Source organism: Sinocyclocheilus rhinocerous, unplaced genomic scaffold (genome assembly GCF_001515625.1).
Source record: "Sinocyclocheilus rhinocerous isolate Xijiao unplaced genomic scaffold, SAMN03320098_v1.1 scaffold726, whole genome shotgun sequence".
Classification (NCBI taxonomy): Eukaryota; Metazoa; Chordata; class Actinopteri; order Cypriniformes; family Cyprinidae; genus Sinocyclocheilus; species Sinocyclocheilus rhinocerous.
Genome location: NW_015661868.1, coordinates 312,824 through 337,065, shown reverse-complemented (window position 1 = coordinate 337,065; position 24,242 = coordinate 312,824). Strand labels below are relative to the sequence as shown.

At 36.0% G+C, this 24,242-nt stretch overlaps 3 protein-coding genes across 5 annotated transcripts in view; 2 read left to right on the top strand and 1 right to left on the bottom strand.

Moving 5' to 3' along the window:
- Positions 1 to 1,230, top strand: part of LOC107726556 (tight junction protein ZO-2-like) — a 22,775-nt gene extending 21,545 nt beyond the window's left edge. For both annotated transcript variants that reach the window (XM_016536184.1, XM_016536183.1), the window contains 2 exons: positions 627 to 709; positions 823 to 1,230. In XM_016536184.1, coding sequence (XP_016391670.1) covers positions 627 to 709; positions 823 to 997 — 258 coding nt within the window. In that variant the 3' untranslated portion in view covers positions 998 to 1,230. The remainder of the gene's footprint in view (positions 1 to 626; positions 710 to 822) is intronic.
- Positions 1,231 to 2,930: 1,700 nt separating this feature from the next.
- LOC107726550 (amyloid beta A4 precursor protein-binding family A member 1-like) lies at positions 2,931 to 16,841 on the bottom strand. Its single transcript, XM_016536178.1, has 12 exons — positions 16,694 to 16,841; positions 12,626 to 14,238; positions 11,295 to 11,396; positions 11,143 to 11,182; positions 9,790 to 9,935; positions 9,423 to 9,455; positions 8,752 to 8,847; positions 8,039 to 8,302; positions 6,142 to 6,354; positions 5,713 to 5,832; positions 5,489 to 5,629; positions 2,931 to 3,403 (listed from the first exon to the last, which is right to left on the bottom strand). Exons 2-12 carry the CDS (start codon positions 14,210 to 14,212, stop codon positions 3,332 to 3,334), a joined length of 2,814 nt encoding a protein of 937 aa, XP_016391664.1. The 5' UTR covers positions 14,213 to 14,238; positions 16,694 to 16,841; the 3' UTR covers positions 2,931 to 3,331.
- Positions 16,842 to 20,397: 3,556 nt separating this feature from the next.
- mamdc2b (MAM domain containing 2b) overlaps positions 20,398 to 24,242 on the top strand; it is a 14,236-nt gene continuing 10,391 nt past the window's right edge. Inside the window, exons 1-6 of one of the 2 annotated variants that reach the window (XM_016536186.1) lie at positions 20,398 to 20,519; positions 20,599 to 20,780; positions 20,860 to 20,964; positions 22,790 to 23,040; positions 23,135 to 23,219; positions 23,596 to 23,703. In XM_016536186.1, the coding sequence (XP_016391672.1) occupies positions 20,750 to 20,780; positions 20,860 to 20,964; positions 22,790 to 23,040; positions 23,135 to 23,219; positions 23,596 to 23,703 (580 nt within the window). In that variant the 5' untranslated portion in view covers positions 20,398 to 20,519; positions 20,599 to 20,749. Of the gene's footprint in view, positions 20,520 to 20,595; positions 20,781 to 20,859; positions 20,965 to 22,789; positions 23,041 to 23,134; positions 23,220 to 23,595; positions 23,704 to 24,242 lie in introns of both variants that reach the window. The other variant, XM_016536185.1, reaches the window with a different exon arrangement.

Below are 24,242 nucleotides of genomic sequence, written 5' to 3'. Positions count from 1 at the left end.
TATTATTTTTTATTTCTATATCATTTATAATATAATGATATATAAATTATAATATATATTTTTCTTTTCTTTTAAATTTTCAGGTGAAATATTACCTGGATATTTATGTTTGAAATGTATCTGTTCATGAAAAATAAAGTTTCCAGAAAATGGAAATCTCTGTAATTCAAAAGAAAATCACCAAAATCACGAGGAAAATATGTATATATAAAAATATGTATATGTTTTGAATAAACAAATATTTTTATTATTATTATTGTCATGGCAGTTAAGCATACGTTTCATTTGAAATGTATTTGTTTATTTGAAAATAGAACAAAAAATAGTCTAAACAGGCTGATTTTGGATAAAATATAAAAACTATAATATAAAAATGCATATATACTGTATATATAATTAACTTTAATTTGATTGTGTAAATGAAAATTAACAGAACTATAATAATGTGATATTTTATAACTAGAATATAATTATATAATATATAAATATACTAATATATTCAAATTGTAAAATATTATTATTTTCAATTTTTAGGGTGAAAAATAATCAGGACATTTATTTTTGTGATTGAAAATTAACAGAAAATTTAAATGACTGAACTTTTTTCTTTTTTTTTTTTTAAACAGCTGGAAATATCTCAGAAACATCCAGATATTTATGCAGTTCCCCACAAGCCAAAACCAAACCAAAACAGGCCTCAACCAATTGGGTAAGTTTGCTCTTGGGCCTTTTTTCCCACTAATGCTCACTAATTCTCTAAAGTGTTGATGTGCTGTTTTGTTGAACGGGCCGTCCCATCAGTAATGGCTCTGTTCCCTTCAGCTCCAGCTCAAACTCTGAGTCCCACAGCTCCTCTAAAGCGCTGTATTCAGAGAGCCGCTCTCACCACCGCACCGATGATGATGATGAAGATGATGAAGAGTATCGCCGGCAGCTGGCCGACCAAACCCGCAGAGGCTACTACAATCCCCAGAAATACAGCGACACTGAACTCTAACACCCAGCGTCCCACAGACATTCACAGCAGAACAAGCCGAGTCTCTTCACCGCGTCCGTCTGTGTCGGGATGTTTCCTGTGCATGTCATTATAAACCAAATCAGTGTGTTTCTAGTAGTTGTGTGAGTAAGAGGGACTGTCATGAACCACAGATAAAGCACAAACACACATGCAGTATAAACATGCCATTTATAAAACAGCATCTTTTTATACCTGCAATGTTTTTATATGAAATTTCAGTGTATATTTTTAGCTCCTCTAAAGCGCTGTATTCAGAGAGCCGCTCTCACCACCGCACCGATGATGATGATGAAGATGATGAAGAGTATCGCCGGCAGCTGGCCGACCAAACCCGCAGAGGCTACTACAATCCCCAGAAATACAGCGACACTGAACTCTAACACCCAGCGTCCCACAGACATTCACAGCAGAACAAGCCGAGTCTCTTCACCGCGTCCGTCTGTGTCGGGATGTTTCCTGTGCATGTCATTATAAACCAAATCAGTGTGTTTCTAGTAGTTGTGTGAGTAAGAGGGACTGTCATGAACCACAGATAAAGCACAAACACACATGCAGTATAAACATGCCATTTATAAAACAGCATCTTTTTATACCTGCAATGTTTTTATATGAAATTTCAGTGTATATTTCTTGGGGGTTTTTTTTTGTTTTTTCAGACTATTTGTACGTCTTTAGTTTTTATTTCTCCCACAATGCCATGCATCTGTTTCTGCTGAAAGCTACTAGATGGAGTTCACGTTACACTCTCCTCATTTACACTGCAGAAGTTTTCCATAAACCAAAGTGAAAGTGGGTTAAATGTTATTTTCCAAAATATTTGCTGAAGTGCCTTAATGTCATCGATCAATCATGTATTAACTTATGCTTAGCAAATGCTTGCTGCATATACTACTATGATATAATTGTTAAAAACTGGCTTATGATATAATGTCACATCAGTTTTTATATTGATTCTCTGAGATCATGTGTAATGTTCACACTATTGGTGTGTGTCTGTGATCAGTGCTTTGGGTTTAACCACTAATAAAACAGAGTTGTGGGATTTTTACATTTTAAAGACAAATAAATAAACCTGACTTTTAATGTTGTTACTTTGCTTGTCGTTGTTCATGCTTTCCTCACTATTGCTATTAAAACCCCAAACCATATGTAGAGCAGAATTTAACAGATTCTGAATTTTTGGGTATGTTTAAAATATATATATATATTTTATTTATAGTAATTAACATTTTAATTGTGCTATTATATTTATGTACAAAAGCTCTGCAATCTAAATGGTTGCAAATTTGTGCTACTGTGCAATTTTTTTTTTTTAAAGGCTTTTTATTTAGCAATGGTGCATTAAATTGATCGAATATTGAAGACTTACATTATTATTTTTAATTCTCACGATTTCTACATAAATATTAAGCAGCACAAATGTTATAAACATTAATCAAATATTTATGGGAATTATTAGAATGATTTCTGAAGGATCATGTGACACTGAAGATTGAAGTAATGATGCTGAAAATTCATCTTTGATCACAGAAATCAATTTCATTTTAGAATACATTCACATAGAAAACAGTTACTTGAAACTGTAATAATATTTACACATTATTTTATTGTATTTTTAATTAAATATATGGTTTTGTGAGCATAAGGGACTAAACTGCAGCATATTTTTCAGCTTTTTGAAATGTCCAATTGTTTAAAATTTTAGATTAAACTTCTACTAGTTTACTACGTTACTCTACTCATGAATGCTGCTGTTATTTATTAAAGAATTAACCAGAAAATAAATAAAAGTAAAGTCAGACTAATCTTGGGTGAAAAAGTAACCACCTATCAACCACACAGAAAACATATATGATATAAATGTGAACTATAGAAAATGCACATCTTTAATGAAAACAAAGCAACTTAAATATTTAGTTCATTGATTCCTTTACTTTGAGTTGCTTGATGAGAAGATTACAGTTCATACATCAGATCTGTGTCAATAACGGCTAGATTCCAATGTTCCTGTATTACTGTGCTCAGTGCCATTGATCTCTGTGATAGTTCAGGTCCAGTCGTGTGTCGAGCACATGATCGATCTGCATTCACTTCTCTTTGCTTCTAATGCCAGGCCTTCAGAGATCCGTCAAACCAGAGAGATTAAGGCAGGTCACATGGTGCTGGAATGGTTTGGTTTATGCACTAATGGAATAATAAATACATACATACATCCAGTTAAATAAATCTGTAAACAGTTATATTAATCTTTCAATAAGTAGTAACTCTGAATCAGCTCATGTGGAGGGGATGGTGTTGTAGCCCTGCAGAGTGTCAGATGTAGACGGGTTGTTCCTGGGCCGTGAGCAGGCGGTACATGGCTGCAGGCATAGTCTTCATATGGATCTGACAAAAACAACATATTGCAGTATTCACCTCTACTGGCTATCCATTCATGTGCTGTATTTTTATGATTATTGGAGTACTGAGTCATTAGCTTAGCACCATGCTAGCTTCAAAGCTGTAAACAGCCGTGTTATTATAGTAAACTAAGGCTGTTTACACAACACCATTTTTATTTAAAAAAACGGAAAACTGTTTATGCGTTTTGGCCATTCATTTACACGACAATGGTGCTTTGGGGGATTGAAAACGCAAACTTTTTAAAACAGGTTTCAAAGTGCACGTTTTTGAAAACAATACTGATATCATCTCTGTGTGAACTAGAAACTAGAAAACACAAATTTGTGAAAACGTTGACGTCATGCGCGTATGTATTACATGTTCAGTCTATAGGTTTGCGCGCAGATGCGTGTTGTTTCTTTACAAAGTGACGTCGCCAGCTACTGGCCTGGCATGAATAATACAGCTTTTTTAGTTGTTTTCACAGATCTGTATGAAAGAGCTCATTTTGACAACCCTGTCGTTTGTACACGAAACTCTTCTAAAAAAAAAACGCAAAGAAAAAACTTTTCTGTTTCAGTACATTGTTGTTGTGTTAACGCCTAAAACCCTAAAACCATATATATATATACTATATATATAGTTACTGGAAATAAAATGCATTTTAACAAATTAAATAAAATCTAAAAAACATATTTTATTTTATCTAGTTGCCAGAGCAACATTTCTAATTTTAAAATGAATAAAAGCTATAGACATTTTTTAAAAACTACTAAAAATGACAAATTCCACAAAAGTACTAAAACTTTATAATTAAAATGGAAAATATACTAATATAAATTATTCAAAATACTAATAAAAACTAAAATAGTATTTCAATGAAGTGCATCAATTTTCTCAATAAAGCGAAAATATCTTTTTGAATTAGGCCTCAGCCTCAGGTGATGCACTGCTGTTATAAAATGGCAGTAATAGCAATATGATGAAAGCCAACCAATATGGCATATATTTTGAAATGTATTAATAATCAGAATAAAGTCTCTGCCATACGTGTTCATCAGCAATTTACAGTTGCCAAGCAACATAGCAACTAAACTGTATATACAACATGCACATTTATAAGGAGTATGAGTCACAGATATGTGTTCATCGTGGCTCATCCAATCAGAATTTAAGAGTTGAAACTATCCAAAATCAGATTGAATAAAATCATGATCTCAAACTTGAAAACGTACATTTGTAAAATCTAATAAAACTAAAAAAAAAATTAATTTATAAAGCTGACTTAAAAACAGTAATAAGAAGCAGCATTTGACTAATTATTTATTTTTAGAAATAGTAAAATATTTCCTTAATTTTGCAAGACTTCAGACTTCTGAATTAGACTACTGAATTATGACTGATATTAAAGGGATAGTTCACCCAAAAATTAAAATTCAAAACCCGTAAGAGCAGAAACGTAGCAAGGAGATCGGTAAAATAATCCATGTGACATCAAGGGTTCAGCCGTAATTTTACGAAGCTACGAGAATACTTTTTGTGCGCCACGCGGATACGTTTTCTACATTGTACTTACGCTTTGATCTGAACGTAAACAACGTATCCGCGTGGCACAGCTGACACAGAACAGCATACGTTGTTTACGTTCAGTGGATATTCTCCAAAATGGTGCCAGGGTGACGCGGAGTAGACAAATTGTTGAATAAAGTCGTTATTTTTATTTTTGCGCACAAAAAGTATTCTCGTAGCTTCGTAAAATTACGGCTGAACCCCTGATGTCACATGGATTATTTTACCGATCTCCTTGCTACGTTTCTGGATCTTGATCGTGGTAGTAACCTTGCTGTCTATAGGGGGCGTCAGAGAGCTCTCAGAATTCATCAAAAATATCTTAATTTGTGTTCCGAAGATGAACGAAGCTCTTACGGGTTTGGAACGACATGAGGGTGAGTAATTAATGACAGAATTTTCATTTTGTGTGAACTATCCATTCAATGATGTTTTCATCCGATTTATTTAATTGAACCAATTTCTGATTTAGTCGTGTGACTGAAGTGATTCTCCAAACGAGCCGAGGCGGTGGTTTACCTCTCCCACAGCGTTTGACAGGATGTGAACGATCTTCTCGTGAGCTGTGGCCACCACGCTCTGACCGCTGATCTCGATGATGCGATGGCCGACGCGGACGCCTCCTCTCTCGGCGATCCCCCCTCGCATCAGACTGCAGATCTGAACAAAACACAAGCTCTGTCAGGCAGCAGCTGCTGCAGTAAAACGTCACACACTTCTCATGTTTTACTGTGAACACCCACAATGCCATTCTGCACACTGAAACCCAGCTGATAGCGCAGGTCTGGTCTGCGAATGAGCACCATGGTCACCGGAGGACACCTGACGATGTTCATCTTGATCCTGGATTGAGCCTTGAGCCCCTGAACTCACAACAGCATTTGTGGAAAAAATCAATCCCAGAATACACACTGACCTACTGTAAATGACAACAATCTATCCAAGATAGCAGAATACAGTCAATTTAAGTTCAACTCATTAAAAATGTGATTATTTTACACAACATTTGTGTGTGCTATGTATTTTTATGATAATTGGAGTACTGATTTGTATGGCAATATCAAACTCCTCTGGAATCATGTTGAAATGGCTAAAGCTTAAGCTAAAGGCTACAATGCTTGCAGATGTAATAAAAGATCAGAAATGTAAACGACAGTAAAAGATAGTCCTACTTTAATGATGCTCTGGCACGTGGAGAGCGGCAGGCCCACCAGACTGGTGCCGTTGACGGTCATGATCTGATTGCCGATGTTCAGTCTTCCAGACTTGGCCGCGGGTCCGCCGTGCATCAGGCTGGCGATGATGACCGTGGGGAGGATGGAGCCCCAGCCGGACTCCACGATTACCACGCCCAGAATCTCCCCTTTCTGCTTCTCGATGTACACCTGACACAAACACACCCCAAATACTGCTCACTGAACATACTCCAGCAGTGACTTTATTTAGTGAAAGTCCTATGGCTGCTGAAGAATGTATAGAAGATGATGAAGCCATTTGTGTCCCAATGACTCTTTATATAATTACAGGTAAAAGCGTAAATAATTAACTTGGTCATATTATTAGCTGGCCAATCAGAGCAGACTGCGCTTGTCGGAAGGAGGGACTTTGTAGAAAACGAAGCGTTTGAGAGAGGCGGGGCATAGAGGACCTACAATAATGTACAGTATTTGAAAAATAATGTGTTTTTTGAACATTAAAGCATGTCAACATATTCTGTTACACCAAATACACAAAATAATGATCTTTAAAAAAGCATCATATGACCCCTTTAATAGTTTTAATGCTGTTAGTGTGCATGGCAAAATTCATTTTAATGTAATCCAATCCTTTTATTTTAAAATGTTTGTTTGTCTTTACCAAATCTGCCAGTTTGCTGCATGGTTACCACTTCAAAAAGTCTAATTCTACCTACGTTTTGTTTTTGTCCAAATTTAAATAAAATCTATAAATGAATTTTTTTTTTTATCTAAAATTGTTATGCATATTATGGGAAAATGTAGAATGTGTTTTTGTTTCTGTTGTGCCATACACATTTCCACCTTAAAAAAATTATGGTTTGATATTCCTGGGATCATATTTGAAACAGTGACTTTTTTACCATGCTTCAATGAGTGTTTTTCTCTTATTATGCTTAAAATGGGCTTTACATTTTCCAAAGCGTCATTTCTTATTTCAATTCTGATTTATGAACAAAAAAATATACAGATTTTTTTTTTCCTTGGGAAACATTTTGACTGAGTAATATGTAGGAACAGATTTACTAACAGCTTGCACCAGCGCAAACCATCTTTTGGCATTAAAATAGTACTGTCAGGATTTACTAAAGACACGCAGTGATGAATTAGCGCTGAAAAGGCGTGGACACAGTTATTTTTGTGCCTGACCTTTTTGAATATGCATTTGTTTCCCTTTCAGCGCACAATTTATGGGAGGAGAGTATTTAAACGAATCATGCAACGCGATTTACTAAGATTTAAAGCTCGTCAAATTACTGGTATTTGCGGCATTATTTAACGGCAAAAAAAGCATGTCTTAAAGCAGGAGGTCATTTGCGCTGCTCTTGGTAGATTGCGTTGGTCATTATGGAAATGATCTGGTTGCGTCTGTGTTCTTTAATGTGTGCATTGTTAGTAAATCACATGCAGAATTTTCCCCTCCCATCGGCGCTTATGAAATTGTGCTCTAACGCTAATTTGCCCAGTTTAGTAAATCTGGCCCGTAGTGTGATATTTCCTATCTTAGCCATTTTAGAACTAATTGAACGTTTGTCATTGCGCGACATTTGCAAATTGAAATCTAAACAATGAATTTAAGTATATCAATTTCAAACTTCAAATTTCAATGCATATGATCTTCAAACAGGGTTGAAACATTTTAGTTTAGTTTGGCTTAGCAACAAATAAATACTTTAACTGTTGCTACTTTGCTGGGCTGTACACACATATTTAAAACTGGCATAATAGTCTTTTTGGGAATAAAGATTTAGCCACTGGAAAACCCAGAAAAAAAATGGAAAAAAGGAAATGAATTACTCAGCTATAGTCACTTTATGGCAACTGGTTAACTTACATCTCTGCAGTTTTCAGACTTGGAGAAGTGAATGAGGTCGTCGTTGTACATGTCCTGAGTGTTGAGCAGGTCGCTGTACTCTCTCTGGCTCAGGTCCTCTGGATCGATGCCATTGGCTCTCAGAAACTCCTGATACGCAACGCTGAAGGCCTGACCGATGGACTGAGCAATCAGCTGAGCCTGGCAGAGAGAAACGACGAAGGAAATACAGGAAACATCAAGAATTTGCATTCTTGCATGGTGTAAGAGTTCATACGCGAATGTCTTTAATTATTATCCAGGCTATACACACACACACAAATATATATATATATATATATATATATACACACATACTGTATAATAATCAAAAAACATGTTTTTTAAGCTACAATACAAAATACTTATATCATATTTTAAATAGTATTTCAAACAATGAATTTTATTCTTTCTTTCAAATTTTCTTCATTATGATATCAGGACATTGGTATCACCCCAACATTTTTCTCCAATAAAAATATTTAAAAAAAATTTTGTTCAGAAATCTTGAAATTAAAATTAAAATGTAAGAAACATGCAGTAGTGAGTCGCTTTACATGATGTCGGTCAGACTGTCGAAGTGTGCAGTTCTGCATCTACAGTGACAAGCCCGTCCAGCACAAGACATCTGAAGCTGTTCAACAGCAAATTCAAAGTGAGACGAGCATGAAAGTGATTCAAAGAGTGTTGAGCACCTGTGTGTAAGCGCTGAGCACTTTGATCCTCTGCGTCGATATGAAGAGGTCCACTTCTGTGCTGGCCGGTGGCCCACTCTCACTGCCCTGCTGATACTGTAGAGGAAGACACACAGTTATTATTCTTAAAATAGCACATCACTTCCTGTACTAGCATATACACTAGTCTCCCATAGAAGAGATGCTGTTAGATTTGAATCCCTTGCTACTTGTAATCATTAAAATGCCTGTCAATAGAAAAAGAACAGCAAAAAATACATAATACTGCAAATACCAAACGGTCAAATAAAGCCTACAAACATAAAAGGGCATGGTGGGCGTCTCAGACGCAGCGCGATTGGTTTGGAGATGAAGGATACGCCCAGATGAAATAAAACAGGATCATTTGGCTGAAGGGGAGGGTGGGATGTTGGTATCGTGATAGGCTGAAGCTTTGTGGGAAACACTATCAAAATTTGGGCTGTGATCAGAATGACATCAGCGGCCCCAGAGACAAAACCTGACTCTCACAATCAACTAACTGTCACTCAGATTTGTTTGTTAGCACATGGATGCTAGATATCCAGAGATATTTGTGACATGTTTTTCACCCATAACCTCACATAACCTTAGATGAGTAGCATCATATGACCCCTTTAAGACCCGCATGAATACAGGAACAAATAGCATACCTTATTTCTGATTTTGGCCTGTGTCTGGGCTGTCTGCTCGACAAGGGACAAATAAAAACAGAGAACGGTCAAATAAAGCCTACAAACATAAAAGGGCATGGTGGGCGTCTCAGACGCAGCGCGATTGGTTTGGAGATGAAGGATACGCCCAGATGAAATAAAACAGGATCATTTGGCTGAAGGGGAGGGTGGGATGTTGGTATCGTGATAGGCTGAAGCTTTGTGGGAAACACTATCAAAATTTGGGCTGTGATCAGAATGACATCAGGTGTTGGTGTGTACATGTTTGAGCACGCTGTAAAATCACAGCAGACAGGGACATCCGTCAGGGACGTCCCTGCTCTCTGTATACGGGTGTGCTGCTCACCCGGACGCGGCTCATGGCCTCCTGGGCCTGCTGCATGCGGGCGCTCTTCGTGGGCGTCCTCTCTGACAGCAGCTGGGTGGAACCCAGGTAGTTTGCAGCAAATATGATGCCGTCAATCAAGTCCGCAGGGTCACACGGGCCAGGAACTGAGGACACAAGCAGACCATAAATATAGCAGAGCATTAAACCTGTTATTGTGCATTATTTTTAGGTTTCAAATCAGTGAAGCCCTCTGAATGTGTTTGTAATTCTCATTCTTACATGACTCAAAATCTCAGTTCTGGTATCAGTATAATATTTTCAGGGTTTTGTTTTTTTTTAAGAAAAAAGGCAAAACAACAACTATATTGTGTATTTAAAAAATTTTTACCATTGAAGGAATACTTATAAAACACTTATATATTTATTCTTCATTCCTTTATTCATTTTTGAATAATGGTAATGAGAATCCAAGGGAAAATGTGCTGGTCGTGAAAATGTATCATATACATGCACATATTAAGTTACAGAATATAATATTATGTATATAAAAAAACAATACTTATATATAAAATAAATATTTATCTGTTTTAAATTCTATTTATAGTATGTAAATAATATTTAAAATAGTATTTAAAATAATATGTATTCATTTGTATTTCATTTTGAGGTAAAATATAACCTGGACATATTTTTGCCAGGCTTTGTGACACAAATTTACACACATTTGTATAGGTATAACTTTAAATACATTTAAATATAGTTGTGAAGATGAATTACAATCTTACAAGATTATTCAGGATAATAAATTCCTTATGAATCATAATAACAAGGAATAAATTCCTTATGAATACTTATGAATCATAATAGTCCTAAAAACAACAATGTTTGCATATATTCAGATATAACATAAAACAACTTTTTAAACAGTATATAAAATAATAATTCAAATACTTTTTATTCATAATTTTCCCTAGTAAAAAAGTAATAGATTTAAAATACATTTATTTCATACTAAGTAGAGTTCAAATCTATTAACATATTTACTGACATACTGTATCGCTCGAGACTTACTGATGTAAAAATTATAATTAAAGTTCATTTGGAGTACTACTTGTGCACAATGCACATTTCTTAATATTAATTTTTAGTATATAACATTTTAGTATATTTATTTTTCACTAGGGTATTAATATTTATAAATAATATACCTGGGCATATTTTTGACAAGCATTGTGAGAATGTGAGATTTACATGGAACTGAAATCTAAATATATTTGTATAGATGTAAAGATGGCTTACAATGTTACAAGTTTACGTAGGATAATGAATTATTTGACCAGTGTAATAAGAGCCTGCTTTCTTTAAACTTACCTTCAACATATGCAGGGAAAGAGGCCAAATTCTTCCTAGTCTGCAAACCAAAAACACAGTATTACTACAATTCACAGTAAAACTGTAAAAAAAAAATAGGGATAAAGATTGCATCATAAATATGTCAACTGCAGTCAAATATGATAATTCACCTCTTCACTCGGCACGCTGGGACTGACGTCTACATCCTGGTCCTGAAGATGAACTCCAGAGGATTCTGCTCCCAAAGGAAGTTCAGCATCTTGAATTCGAGCCTGTAAAAATGAAGGCAACCGCTGCTAGTAAACAATATTAAATGCTGCATTTTCACCACACTTGTTCTTCTTAACAATTTCATTGTAAATGCATGATTTGAATCACTTGATAAGTTGACGTTTTATCTAATTTACAGTAGAAATTATAAATTGCAAATATCAAATTATATCTAAAATCATATATTCCATGGTTTCTGTTCCTACTGTACACCTTATGTTGACTAAATAAATTCAATGACTTTTCCTGTCGTTCATGATTAGTGTAAGTGTATGATTTTAAAAAATTATAGCAATTTCACTAATTTCTAGTAGCTGAAATATTTTTACTAGTGCTGTCAAACCGCGATTAATCGCATCCAAAATAAAAGTTTTTGTTTACATAATATATGAGTGTGTACTGTGTTTATTTATTATGTATATATATAAATACAAACACATGCATGTATATATTTAAGAAAAATAGGCTGTTTATATATTAAATATTAGTGCTGTCAAAAGATTAATCGCATCCAAAATAAGTTTTTGTTTACATAATATGTGTGTGATCTGTGTATATTTATTACGTATATATAAATACAAACAAACGAATGTACATATTTAATAAATATATAAATGTATATGCATGTAAATATTTCCAAAATGTATACTGTATGTGTGTGTGTTTATATTTACATAATAAATATACACAGTACACACACATATATTATGTAAACAAAAACTTTTATTTTGGATGCGATTAATGGCGATTAATCGTTTGACAGCACTATTAAATATATTCATATAAAATATAAATATATACATGTAAATATTTTCTAAATATATACTGTATGTGTGTGTACTTATATATGCATAATAAATAAACACTGTACACACACATATATTATGTAAACAAAAACTTTTATTTTGGATGCGATTAATCGTTTGACAGCACTAATTTCTACATAAAGATAAGCATAACTCCATGTCTTTTCAAGGCATGGAAATGTAGAAAAATGTGTCTTTTACCAATTGTCCAAGGCTGCAGGAAACCTGTTGAAAAAAAATTTCTTTTGAATATTTGCCTAAAAACTCATTTACTTCATGTCTGTGGTTATAGAATTAAAAAAAAAAACTACAAAATCTTTGGTGTCATTCTGCAAAAATGTCAACTTGTGGCCTATTTAAAATAAACTTTCATATGAAACCTCACCGTAAGGAATTACAGTAATTATGCCGGACAGCTCACTCACCGCATACTGTGGAGAAGACAGCGATAGCTCACATGCAGACTGTGGATGTGAGGGAATCTGAGGCTGTAGCTGAGGATGGTTCTCCTCAACAGGGCTCAAATCCTGTCTCATCACCCACACGGGCTCTGTGATCTTATCAGGCGTGTAGGGCGAGCGCACCGTCTTGGTCTTCACCTCCTCGATAGCGTCCTTAATATCCTTGATGGCCAACGAGACAGCATCTCCTGTAGCTCTGCAAGACTCTGTTATCTGATCCTGGGCTAGAGTGGACGACTTGTCAGGTCTTTCCACGACTTCTACCTGCAAATCAGGTGAAAGCTGAGCAGTTTCTGAAGTCAGGAGATAAAAGGCTTCTTGAGAAAGGCTAGTCGAGCTTGACGTCTTCCTGACCTGGGCTCTGACTCTCCCTGAGCTTTCGGCTTCATCTCCTGACTGTTCATCGTAGTGGTGCAGCCTGGAGCCCACTGAACTAAGCTGACCGATGTCTTCCTGAGAGTCGCACTCATCCGTGGTCACGCTCTGGTTCCTCTCGTACATTTGAGGTCCCTCAAGGGCTGGATTAGGATCTGTTAGGTATGATTCTGTCAGAGAATCTGGGCTTAGTTGTGGGTAAGAATCAGAGCAGGCTTCAGGACTAGAGTCTGAGAGATCCTCTTGATGGTCTTCAACATGGGACATGGGACTCTCAAACCCTTTATCCTTGTTTGTTTGAGCGTAACCGATGTTAAAATGAGGAGGGTATGAGTTTGGGTCTGAATTGTAGCTTCGAAGAGTCTCAGGGAAGGTTCGTGGAGACTGGAAAAAAGGTTTGTTCATCATCTGGTGAGGAGATGTGGCGAATGGTGGAACGTCTACTCTTAGCGGACTGGTTCTTTTACTTTCAGGACGACTTTTTGAAGCCATCTTAGGAGGAGCATAGTCCTGCTCAGGAGTTTCTTTGAAATAGTCCTTTTCTTGGTTCTCTTTCGCCAGTTCCTCTTCACCAAATGTTGATTCTTCACTTTGAACCTTCTCCTCCAACTGTTCCATTGAAGACTCTGGATCACGATCAACTTGTGTATCAGATGAATGGGACAGATCTGGACTGTTTCCATCCAGTCTATCAGTGATTGGTTCATCCTGAGGAGGAGGAGTCAGCCGTTCTTGGGAGGAATCTTCTGGAGATAATGGCTTTGAAGCTTGTTCTTTTGGAGGAGTTTTGACCACCTCTTCTTCTTTGTGCTGTTGTCTATATCTGGGCTGATGGAGTCTCTCTCCACTTCGATGGTGTCTTGACGCCCCCGGTTTGGGCTGTTGGCCAGCTCTAGCTGATGTATCTCCACTCTCAGTCCGCCTGCGTTGTGCTTGACCGGGAGCATGCCGCCTACGGTGACGCGGTGGACCTCGGCTAGATCCAGACGTGTGCTGGTTGGCTTGGTGGTGATAGTGTTGATGGTGGTGGCCTTGGCCTTCTGCATCCGGATTGTGAAGCTGGCATGGTCTCCATCTGGGTCGACCTCCCTCTAGAGGCGTCCCATTGGGCTGCTTGCTGCGATGAGGGGGAGGACCTCTGAGACCCGCCTCCTCTGGCTCCTCCCTATGGCTCATGGCTCCGCCCACTCACTGCTCATCGCCTGAATGACAGCCAGAAATCATAAAGGTAGTATATCCAACAATATATATGGGAAAACATGTTATGGGAAGCAGATAAACTGTAAAATGTCCAAAAAAGCATACAGTCAAAGAAAAATTTATTCAGACACCTTCAACATTTCTCACATTATCATAGTTTATTCGCTATAGTTTAGAAAATGGTAATAAAATATGACAAGAACTCAGTTAAACTGTGTCAGAACAAATTCATCTTGACAATGTCAGATAACTTTGATAGAACGGTATGTAATGAATTAGGTTGAATAGCTGTCAGCTGTAAAATTTAAGTACACAATTAGATAATACCAATTTAGGTCTACCAATTACCAAGCGTGTACCAACAATAGTGTCTGAATAATTTTTGATCCCAAATTTTACTGGTAGTCCATTGTATGAAGAATTTTTGGATATAATTTGTCACAGTTTACTTTATTTTGCTATCCTCACTTACATAAATGAACTATAGTGTCCTGCACCCACTAATAAAAAAAAATATCAAAACATTATATCTGGTGTCTGAATAATTTTTGGTTTGACTGTATTAATATGATGATCTAACAGATATAAATGTAACTATAAATGCACTTAATGTCTAAACAAGCTATGTGACTCTTATATGTGTCTGTGTAATGACAGAGTAACACATTGCATTTGTGTTTCTGCGCAGAGACGTGGTTTATGGCAGTGGCGCTGTCACAGATGGCCTCACCGTGGGCAGCCATCATGCTGTTTACTCCACCGGTCCTGGAGTTCAGCAGATTCATCTGTCAAACCTCCCATAAAACCCAAAGCCAGGGGGCTTAACTCCCTATTTAAACAGAGATCTTCACTTTCACCATGCAACCTCTTTGTATTGTTTACAACTGAGAGCATGCATGCATATTAGAGTCACTCTGCAGTTCCGGTGGCAGGTGGTGTCACTCACTTTCTGATGGCAAAAAGTGGAACTACAATATACACTAATACAAAATAAGGGGAAAAAATAGAAAAAAAAGAGTAATTCAATTTGGTACCAGCTAGAAGTAAATGTATTTTTATTATTATTATTATTATTTTACATTCTATTTAGTATAACTGTGTATGAAATGACAAAGAATATCAATTTAACAATGTTAATGTAAATAATAGTACAAACAATAATATAATAAAATTAAATCACAGCGGGTACAGTAAAGCACAGTAGGTTTAATGAACATGAGTTTCATTTAAAAAAAAATGTAATTCAAGTCCTGCTTCAATTGTAAAATCCTGTTGTGGTTCAGAAAAAAAAACTTGACAGCTGGTTATAGCTGTGGCTAGAAAGTCACCGTTATGGGGCAACGTTTGGTGCCTGTATATTTTACAGTTCATATCTGATATCAGTAAGCCTTACCTTAAAATAGACTGAACTAGGCTACCTCAACAATACAGGTGGGTAAAACAAAAGGCCACATTTGAATTAAAATGAATCAAAACTGACCTTGAACCATAGCTAATAAATAAACATAAAAATAAAGATGATAGAAGGATGAATTAAACAATTTAAATGTAAAACAAAACACCATAAACGAAACGTAAATATAAAATATAATCAAATGTGATGCATCAGGTGAGGAATTTTGGAAACCTTTCACTGTAAATTACAAGGTAGCCTGTATTTTGTTTACAATATTTTAAAATACATGTACATCTTGTTGAATGTATACACTGTAAAAAAAATTCCGCAAAATTTACAGTAAAATACATGTAATGTCCAATATAGTTTTTCACCGTATATAGTAGGGGAATTTACCATTAACCATTTAACAGGTTTTTACTGTAGCATTTTTACAGTCTTTTACCGTTAAATTCACGGTCATTTTTTACAGTGTAGATATTCATCATAAATTAAAAGGGTGTTTTTTTCCCCCAATAGCAGTGAATAGTTTTTAACATACGATTACATATAATGTTCGGTCAAATCTATTATTATTGTTTCACTGCATATGTTCAAAAAACAGGTATTATTGTGGCATTTTTACATCAGCATTACAAACATTTTGCCTCTTACTCCTCTTAATATCAGAGAAATCCTCTAAATAAGTGAAAACCAACCGCCTTAACGCGAAACCCGCATTGCTTTTATTGTATCTGACCAAATGTCACGATTGTGGATGTATTTATTCACTGCTGCAGTCACGTACAGGTAGACACCGCTAACCATCTGGACATCTCGGCGCCTCGAACATTAAAAACTAGTGACATCTTCAATTAAACACAATAAAACGCCAAAATATGATTTACCAATGCAATCTGGAAACTTTCCCCCGGTAATAAAAGTTAAAAGCGTGTTATTTGGTAACGTAAGGGGCCTGCGCTGAGGCAAACACATCCCTCCCCGGCGAATTCATCAGCAGGTGCAGCTCCTGTGAAACACGACACAAAACAGCTGCGCACAGCATCAGCGCTTATACTCACCTGTTATGAACACAAGCGATGAAGAAGAGCTCTTCGGCTTGCCTTCATCTTCGTCGGTCGTTCTTATCAACACACTGGGATTAAGCGGCGGATCTCAGACCCCTCCTTCGGCACACAGTGACATCAGAGCGGATTATACGGCAGTAAATACCCTCTTAAACACAATAAAACGCCAAAATATGATTTACCAATGCAATCTGGAAACTTTCCCCCGGTAATAAAAGTTAAAAGCGTGTTATTTGGTAACGTAAGGGGCCTGCGCTGAGGCAAACACATCCCTCCCCGGCGAATTCATCAGCAGGTGCAGCTCCTGTGAAACACGACACAAAACAGCTGCGCACAGCATCAGCGCTTATACTCACCTGTTATGAACACAAGCGATGAAGAAGAGCTCTTCGGCTTGCCTTCATCTTCGTCGGTCGTTCTTATCAACACACTGGGATTAAGCGGCGGATCTCAGACCCCTCCTTCGGCACACAGTGACATCAGAGCGGATTATACGGCAGTAAATACCCTCCCCTGCCCCCAAACCATCCCGCAACAAATCGCACCATCTGTCTTGTGCTTTAGAGTCAGTGGCACTTCCTTTGCACATATTAATATGTTCAGAGGTTATTTTCTCTGTAAGAGCTCCAGACTCAGAATTTAATCTTCTGTGTAAGGGATGTGCGCACTGTTCATCACACTGAGAGACAAACTCAATTTAACCAAGTCAGACTACATTCGGTTGGTCGCTTCGTTTTTATTTCAGTCGCGTCGCGCTGGGTAGCCCCGCCCACAGTGAAATCTTATTGTTCCAATATGTAAATATTAGTGCTGTCAAACGATTAATCGCGATTAATCGCATCCAAAATAAACGTTTTTTTTTACATAATATATGTGTGTACTGTGTATATTTATTATGTATATATAAAGACACAATAAGACACATACAGCATATATTTTGAAAATATTTACATGTATATATTTATATTCATAGAAATTATATCCTATAAAAATATATTTAATATATAAACGTAACATATTTAAAAATATATATATACATGCATGTGTGTGTGTGTTTATATATACACAATATATATACACAGCACACACACACACATATTATGTAATCAAAACCTTTATTTTGGATGCGATTAATCGTGATTAAACGTTTGACAGCACTAGTAAATATGTGAATATGTAAAACACACGATTATTTATAAATTGAGTAAAGACAAAAATGTCAGTTTATATAAAGTATCTAAATATAAATGTATATTAAACTAATAAATTCATATACAGTATATTTATTTTTAATTATTTCTTATTCAAAAATGTAGTCTATCGCTTTGCATAATGATTTAAATAAACCTCAATATACTAACAAGGCATCTATATATGCCCATGTATCCTATTCTGGGAAAGCCTATAAATAATGCCTAAATGTCAGAAAGCAGCAGTATTGAGACCCTTTGGGAACATGCACATCCTTAAATCAATAAATGTTTGATAGAGTTTAAGGATTCTTCACTGATCCTTTCAGTACTGTAGCTGGAATGCAAATCTTTTATTTTCTTTACGGTATGAAGTATGCAGCAGGTGGCACTATTAAACAAAACTTGATCAAAATGTTACCACTTTTAAACATACAGGCCACTCACAAAGCTTCATAGGGGTTTTCTATGTCTATATAATAATAATAATAAATATTTGTTTTCTGTATTTATTCCGTATTTATTTTCTGTCACACAAAGGCTCGTTCTTGTTTTTGTTTAGTATATTGTATATATCTTTTTAAAAATAGCTTACTCTCTGATATTTTTCTTCAGATATAGCTTTTATAGCCCTATACTAGCTTCACATGAGGATACTGGTTTGCATGAGGACCACAGATAAGTTTGGTTTTCTTTATCATTTACTGTATTTACTTTATTTGACCACAAGTTCAGCACTATTAAAAACACCTGCCTGTTAGCCACGACAGGTCTTGTCACGCAAAAGAGCGTACATTTGCTCAGGTATTTGCTCAAGTATAATGTATCAATAATGTGGATGCAAAGGGAGGAACACAAAACCGGACCTAATTTGAAACAAATGTCAATTCTGAAATCAGCGATTGCGTATTCAGTTTAGTTCCCGGGACTCCCCTGGGGAACTACTTCTTCATGTGGTCAAGAATCCAGCCCTTCCCAATGAGTTCAGATAACCCAACATCCAGCCTCCTCTGGCCCCGTGTCACATTCTACACGCATTACATATTAATATCATCTTACCAAACATTGTCCGTTGACCACATTGTGTGACTTCAGCCTGTAATCATTTATGATTTAGCACATAACATCCAACGGTGTGACTTCATCCCCTAATTGTTTAAGAGTGTGTGCATGAATCAACACACTTCTTGAAAAAACTAGAGAGAAATGATAAAGGTTCTGTAAACTGAAATTGCACAGAATTTAACAACAGAGCATAGAATTAAAAAATTGCACCTAATACTGATTAACTGTACAGTAACCATTTTTTAAGTTTTTATTTAGTTTTATTTTAGACTATATTAACATCACAGCCACACAATAATTACTTGCTATTCAATAAAAAAAAGAAAATGTAAAATCCAATAATTCAGTGAAATCACAACATTAAAAATGCATTTTATAAATACCATTTAATAAACCCCATATTTTGTAAAATGTCAATTATATGCTCCGTCATGATGTTTCCAATAAATTGAATGAACTCATTTTGCAATATAATGGACTGTTTGGCACGTGACAGATGCTCAGTCATACTCTCACATGACATTTTCTTTGTAAAGTGGTGAAATGTGAAGGTCTGTTATCAGGAATGACTTTGATGTGAAATATGCTGTGCTTTTAAATGCTTGCATGACTCAAATCACTCCAGATCTTTCCAATATTAATCTGTTTCCCACTTTCTGAACATGTCTGCTTTTTTGAAGAAATGAGAGCCAAAAATGTGTAGTAACATGTATAAGTAACACAGGCCTTCATGATGATTCCAAAACCCACTTATTGCACTGTAAACTGTGATAATAAAGGAAGACAAGGTGTTACATTATTTTGAGAAAAGCTAGAAGACATCTGAATTATAGATTGTGGGATAGCTTTGATGATGTTATTATACTGTTTTCTGTCAAATAAATAAGATTTGGAACAAAAAGTTTCAAAAGACATAACTCATAATGGGTTTTTCTTTTCCAGATAAAATTAAAGTTAGCTAGGTTTATAGCTTTTATTGCATTTAACATGGCGAATACTTTGACAATCAGACAACCTGCAATATACATAATTAAAATAATTTTACAGAAAACTATTATGAGTACAGTTTTTAAGCTCATGAAGTGTACACAATTCAAATCACAAAAACACAATTTATTAATTCATGTGAAAACCTTTTATGGAGAAAAGAATGGAGCAAATACTATTAGAAATAATGCTGCCAAAAAAGTGAGTGCATGGCTATATTATAATAGGCTTTATCACTTCTGGTGTCAAAGTTGACAGAATAGCTATGTCTCATAGGAACTTAAGTAAAATGCAGATGTGCTCACATCACCAACAAATGTTTCAGAACCAGAACACACAGTTCTTACTGGATCCTTGCCTGAATAAAACGAGACGCAAGAGATATTTTGCTGCTCCTGATGGCACAGTGCCATAGTGGAAATACTTTACAACCCTCTGTCTGATTTCAAGATGTTACACAAATTTGAAGAGAGAAAACAAAGATCTGCTCCTTATGGATCTGATCTAAATATCCAGCTGATGAAAGTGATATTGATGCTATGGATTAGCGATATGAGAGTGTGTTTAGCGGTGAAGTGGTAAGGATAGGTAACCTCTGAATCTGGTCAACATTACTGAAACCCTCTCCTAATTCCCTCCCTTTTTCTTCTCCAGCAGCCCAGACAGAAGGATCACATCTGAGCTTCGGTTATACGCTGCCAGCTTGAAAGAAGGACAAGATGAGAGAATGAAGTCTAGATCTCTAGTTCCAGTGCTAAACCAGGTCTAATTTGATTGATTGGTTGCAGGACAAAACGTAGAAGAGAAGATGCTTCCTTTCTATCTTCTGAGCTTGATTGGTGAGTACTCATTGCAGTTAAGTTGTCTTTGTAGATCATTGTACACGCATAAGTGTGTGTTTCTGCTCTTTTCTCTCAGTGACAGCTAAAGCAGAGCTTCTGCCAGGCTCCTGCAGCTTTCAGGACAGCATATGTGACTATATGTCTGACCCCGACTTTCTCAGCTGGACCCTCGACCCTTCCGGTGAGTTCCAGCAGCCTGTCAATGAATGCATTGCTTTGTGAATCATTTGATGCCACTGTCACCATTAAATGAGTGGATGTCAGTGAACAGATTTGATTCATTTAATAGGAAGAAAAAAACAACAACATAAAAATGCAATTTTAATACACATCTTCTGTAATGAACATGGTTTTAATTAAATTTTACTTCAGTATGTTTTTGGGTGGCATAAAGTCAAAAATGTTAATGAAGATGGTATTGAGTAGTTTAGCATAATTTTTTTATTATTATTTCTCAGGAAATATATACTGTAGGCAGGCAGTGAAGCAGTTTATGTTAAAATTCTATGAACATTTGAAAAAAAATTGCCTCCAAAATCAGTGACCAAAAAAAAGTCATGTGGTGCAACCAATGTGCAGAAACATGTGATGACAAGACAAGGTTAGTGCAGATTGTAAGATGTCATGTGGTACAACCTTTACAAAATATCTTCATGGAACATGATCTTTACTTAATATCCTAATGATTTTTGGCATAAAAGAAAAATCGATAATTTTGACCCATACAATGTATTTTTGGCTATTGCTACAAATATACCCCAGCGACTTAAGATTGCTTTTGTGCTCCACGGTCACCTATATGAATAATTCATTATATTCATAAAAAACACTTTTACTTTAAAAGTATTTGAAAATGTATTTGAAAATAATGATTAAGATGAGTTATCAAGAATGTATGAGTGTGTATTCAAGGTGTAAGAAAAATATGTTATTACGTTTTCGATGGTTGCCCCATATGACATTTTTAGAGGTTTTTAAAGGTTTTTGGATTTATAAAAAGAAATAAAATGAAATTATAGTTTTTGAAAACCACTTAAAAGTCATCATGAATACAAACACTGCATTTCTAAGCACTTGCCATGTGTTTTAAACAATATATTTATTTATTTTAAGAGTTCTCATTTGAATTTTCATCTTATTTGTCAGTTGTCATATATAGGCTATTTACATTATGGTACAGGACAAGTTAAAGGAATAGTTCATTATTTTCATTAATTTCATTATTTTATTTTATTTTTGTGGAGCTGAAAAGGAGAAATTTTGAAGAATCTTTGTGCAGCTCTTTTCCATATAACTCCAGTTCATAGTTACTCGTACTATACTGCAAATCTTCTAAAGTAAAATATTCTCCCTTTGTGTTCAGAAATTGTTAGACAGGTTTGGAATGACTTGAGTGTGTGTAAATGATAACAAAATTGTATTTTTGGGGTGAACTGTGGCCCTTTAAGGCAACTGTTAAACTTGTGTTTAAGCTATGTTTCACACAGGTTATTCTGAATGGAGGTTGGCACCGTTTTTTAACTAATGTAATGAAGCCGTGAAGTACAGTCCAAACATGGATTTCAGGGTTAAAAAACATGTGAACTGCATGCATCGAACGCCCAGAAAAGTGAAGAAATGGTGTTTACTGAAACCCACATCTGGAACCCATGGCCTCAATATTAAGGGCATCTGGAGATAGTGAAATAGCACATTATTGGATGGGTGATTCGCTCTGTTTATACGTGGCACGAATCGCAAATGCACAAGCACTGGATTATTTGCTTTTGGTTGAATCTAAAGAGCACAGGAAATTAACAAGAAATGTAAGAATCGAATACAAATGTGGAGATAATAGGACATGTGATGCCTGGTGAATTATATGCATCTACAGACAAATGCATTTTAGCACTCAGTCATGAAATAGTTTGATAAGTGATCTGTCACTGCTAAAAACATTTATCTGCCTTCCCAGCTGCATGCACAAACTCTTGCCATGAATGTTGTTTTCCTTCTGCTTCACTCAGGACACTTCATCACCGTCGAAGAGCAAGTCCAGGAGGACCAGGGAAAGGCGGTTCTTTTGGGTCCAGATGTGGAGCAGCAGGACTGGAGCTGTTTCAGGATGGTCTATCAGGTCACAGGCAGCACCTTCCTGCAGGTGCAGAAGCGCACAGACGGAGAGAGCTTCGATCAGGTGCTCTGGACGACCCAAAGCCCGTCTGAGAGCTGGCTCATCGCTAGCATTGACCTACAGAACTCCACCGAAACGTTCAAGGTGAGAACTATTTATGCAGTCTGGATTTGCTGATGTGTGTAATGTTGTCATGTTATCATGCGACTCCAGTGACAAGTTTGTTCTACATCTGTAGATCGTCATTGAAGGCAAACTAGGAGAAGAAGAAGGCAGCAGTGTGTCCATCTTTGAGATCAAGATCTCTGATAAATACTGTATAGGTTAGTGCTCGGGTTAACTTGGGCCAAACATCCAGAACAGCTCAGCAGCCTTTCACTTTGTTTGTTTCTTTGTAACACTAATAATGTCATGCCAAATTCAGGGCCAGCCACATGAAAAGAACTGTTAACCACAGAAAACAAAATTGCTGTTCTTTCCCAACAATGTTTGGTTAGCTATTCCTAGGAACCAGCCTGTGTGCACATTCCTGAGGGAAAGAAAATCTGTTAAATGAACCCAGATTTCTGGTTTTCAGTTTTTATGTTCGTCAGAATTTTGCCCAAATGTTATTGGCATTAAGCGGCTTGTAGAGATAGAGAGCTTCAAAAGTAGTGATTTTGATGCAAGCTCATTTTTTCTGATCATGTGACCTCAAAGAGTGTGACTTCGAAGAAGATCACCTGTGTGGCTACACTAACGAGTGGAACAGATATATGAACTGGCGTGTGGGAAGATCAGATGATACTGCTCTGAACGATGGAACAGGTTAGTCTGATCAGCACCTGCTTTGTGATATAATCCAATATGATATGAAAAAAAAGATTTAGCATAAATCTTATAAGACATGAAAGATGTTCTGTAATTTTATTATCTTGTACAATAAAAATACTGAAAAAATTATATACATTGTGCATTTCATATTAAAAGATTTTGTTTATATACTGTATGTATGTATGTATGTACTGGATATATATATAGTGTTTCCCCTGCCATTATATTAGGGGGGCGGTCAAGTTAATTTTATTTAATTATATTTTCTCTATAGTGCCAGATCACAACAGAAGTCATTTAAAGTTACCTTTACGATAGAACAGGTCTATACCTTGTTCTTTTTTTAAACAAACTAAAAAGCCTTGTTATTTATCTTATTTACACCAAGAAGCCGTGGTTTACAGTGAATTTATAACAGCTGAGGGGCGTGTTGTTAGGCATGATGCGAAGCGGAGGCTTATTGCTTTTATAAACCGGTTATTCCATATATGTAGTAAGGTTTCACAAAATAAAACAGAGCAAATAAAGTGAAA

Excerpts from the sequence above, each read along its gene's own strand:
- LOC107726550 (XM_016536178.1), bottom strand. The coding sequence starts at position 14,212 with ATGAGCCATAGGGAGGAGCCAGAGGAGGCGGGTCTCAGAGGTCCTCCC. Across the intron at positions 11,397-12,625 it reads TGTCTTCTCCACAGTATGCG|GCTCGAATTCAAGATGCTGA; the intron begins GTGAGTGAGCTG and ends TCATTTTTACAG. Across the intron at positions 3,404-5,488 it reads TGTCAAACGCTGTGGGAGAG|ATCCATATGAAGACTATGCC; the intron begins GTAAACCACCGC and ends TGTTTTTGTCAG.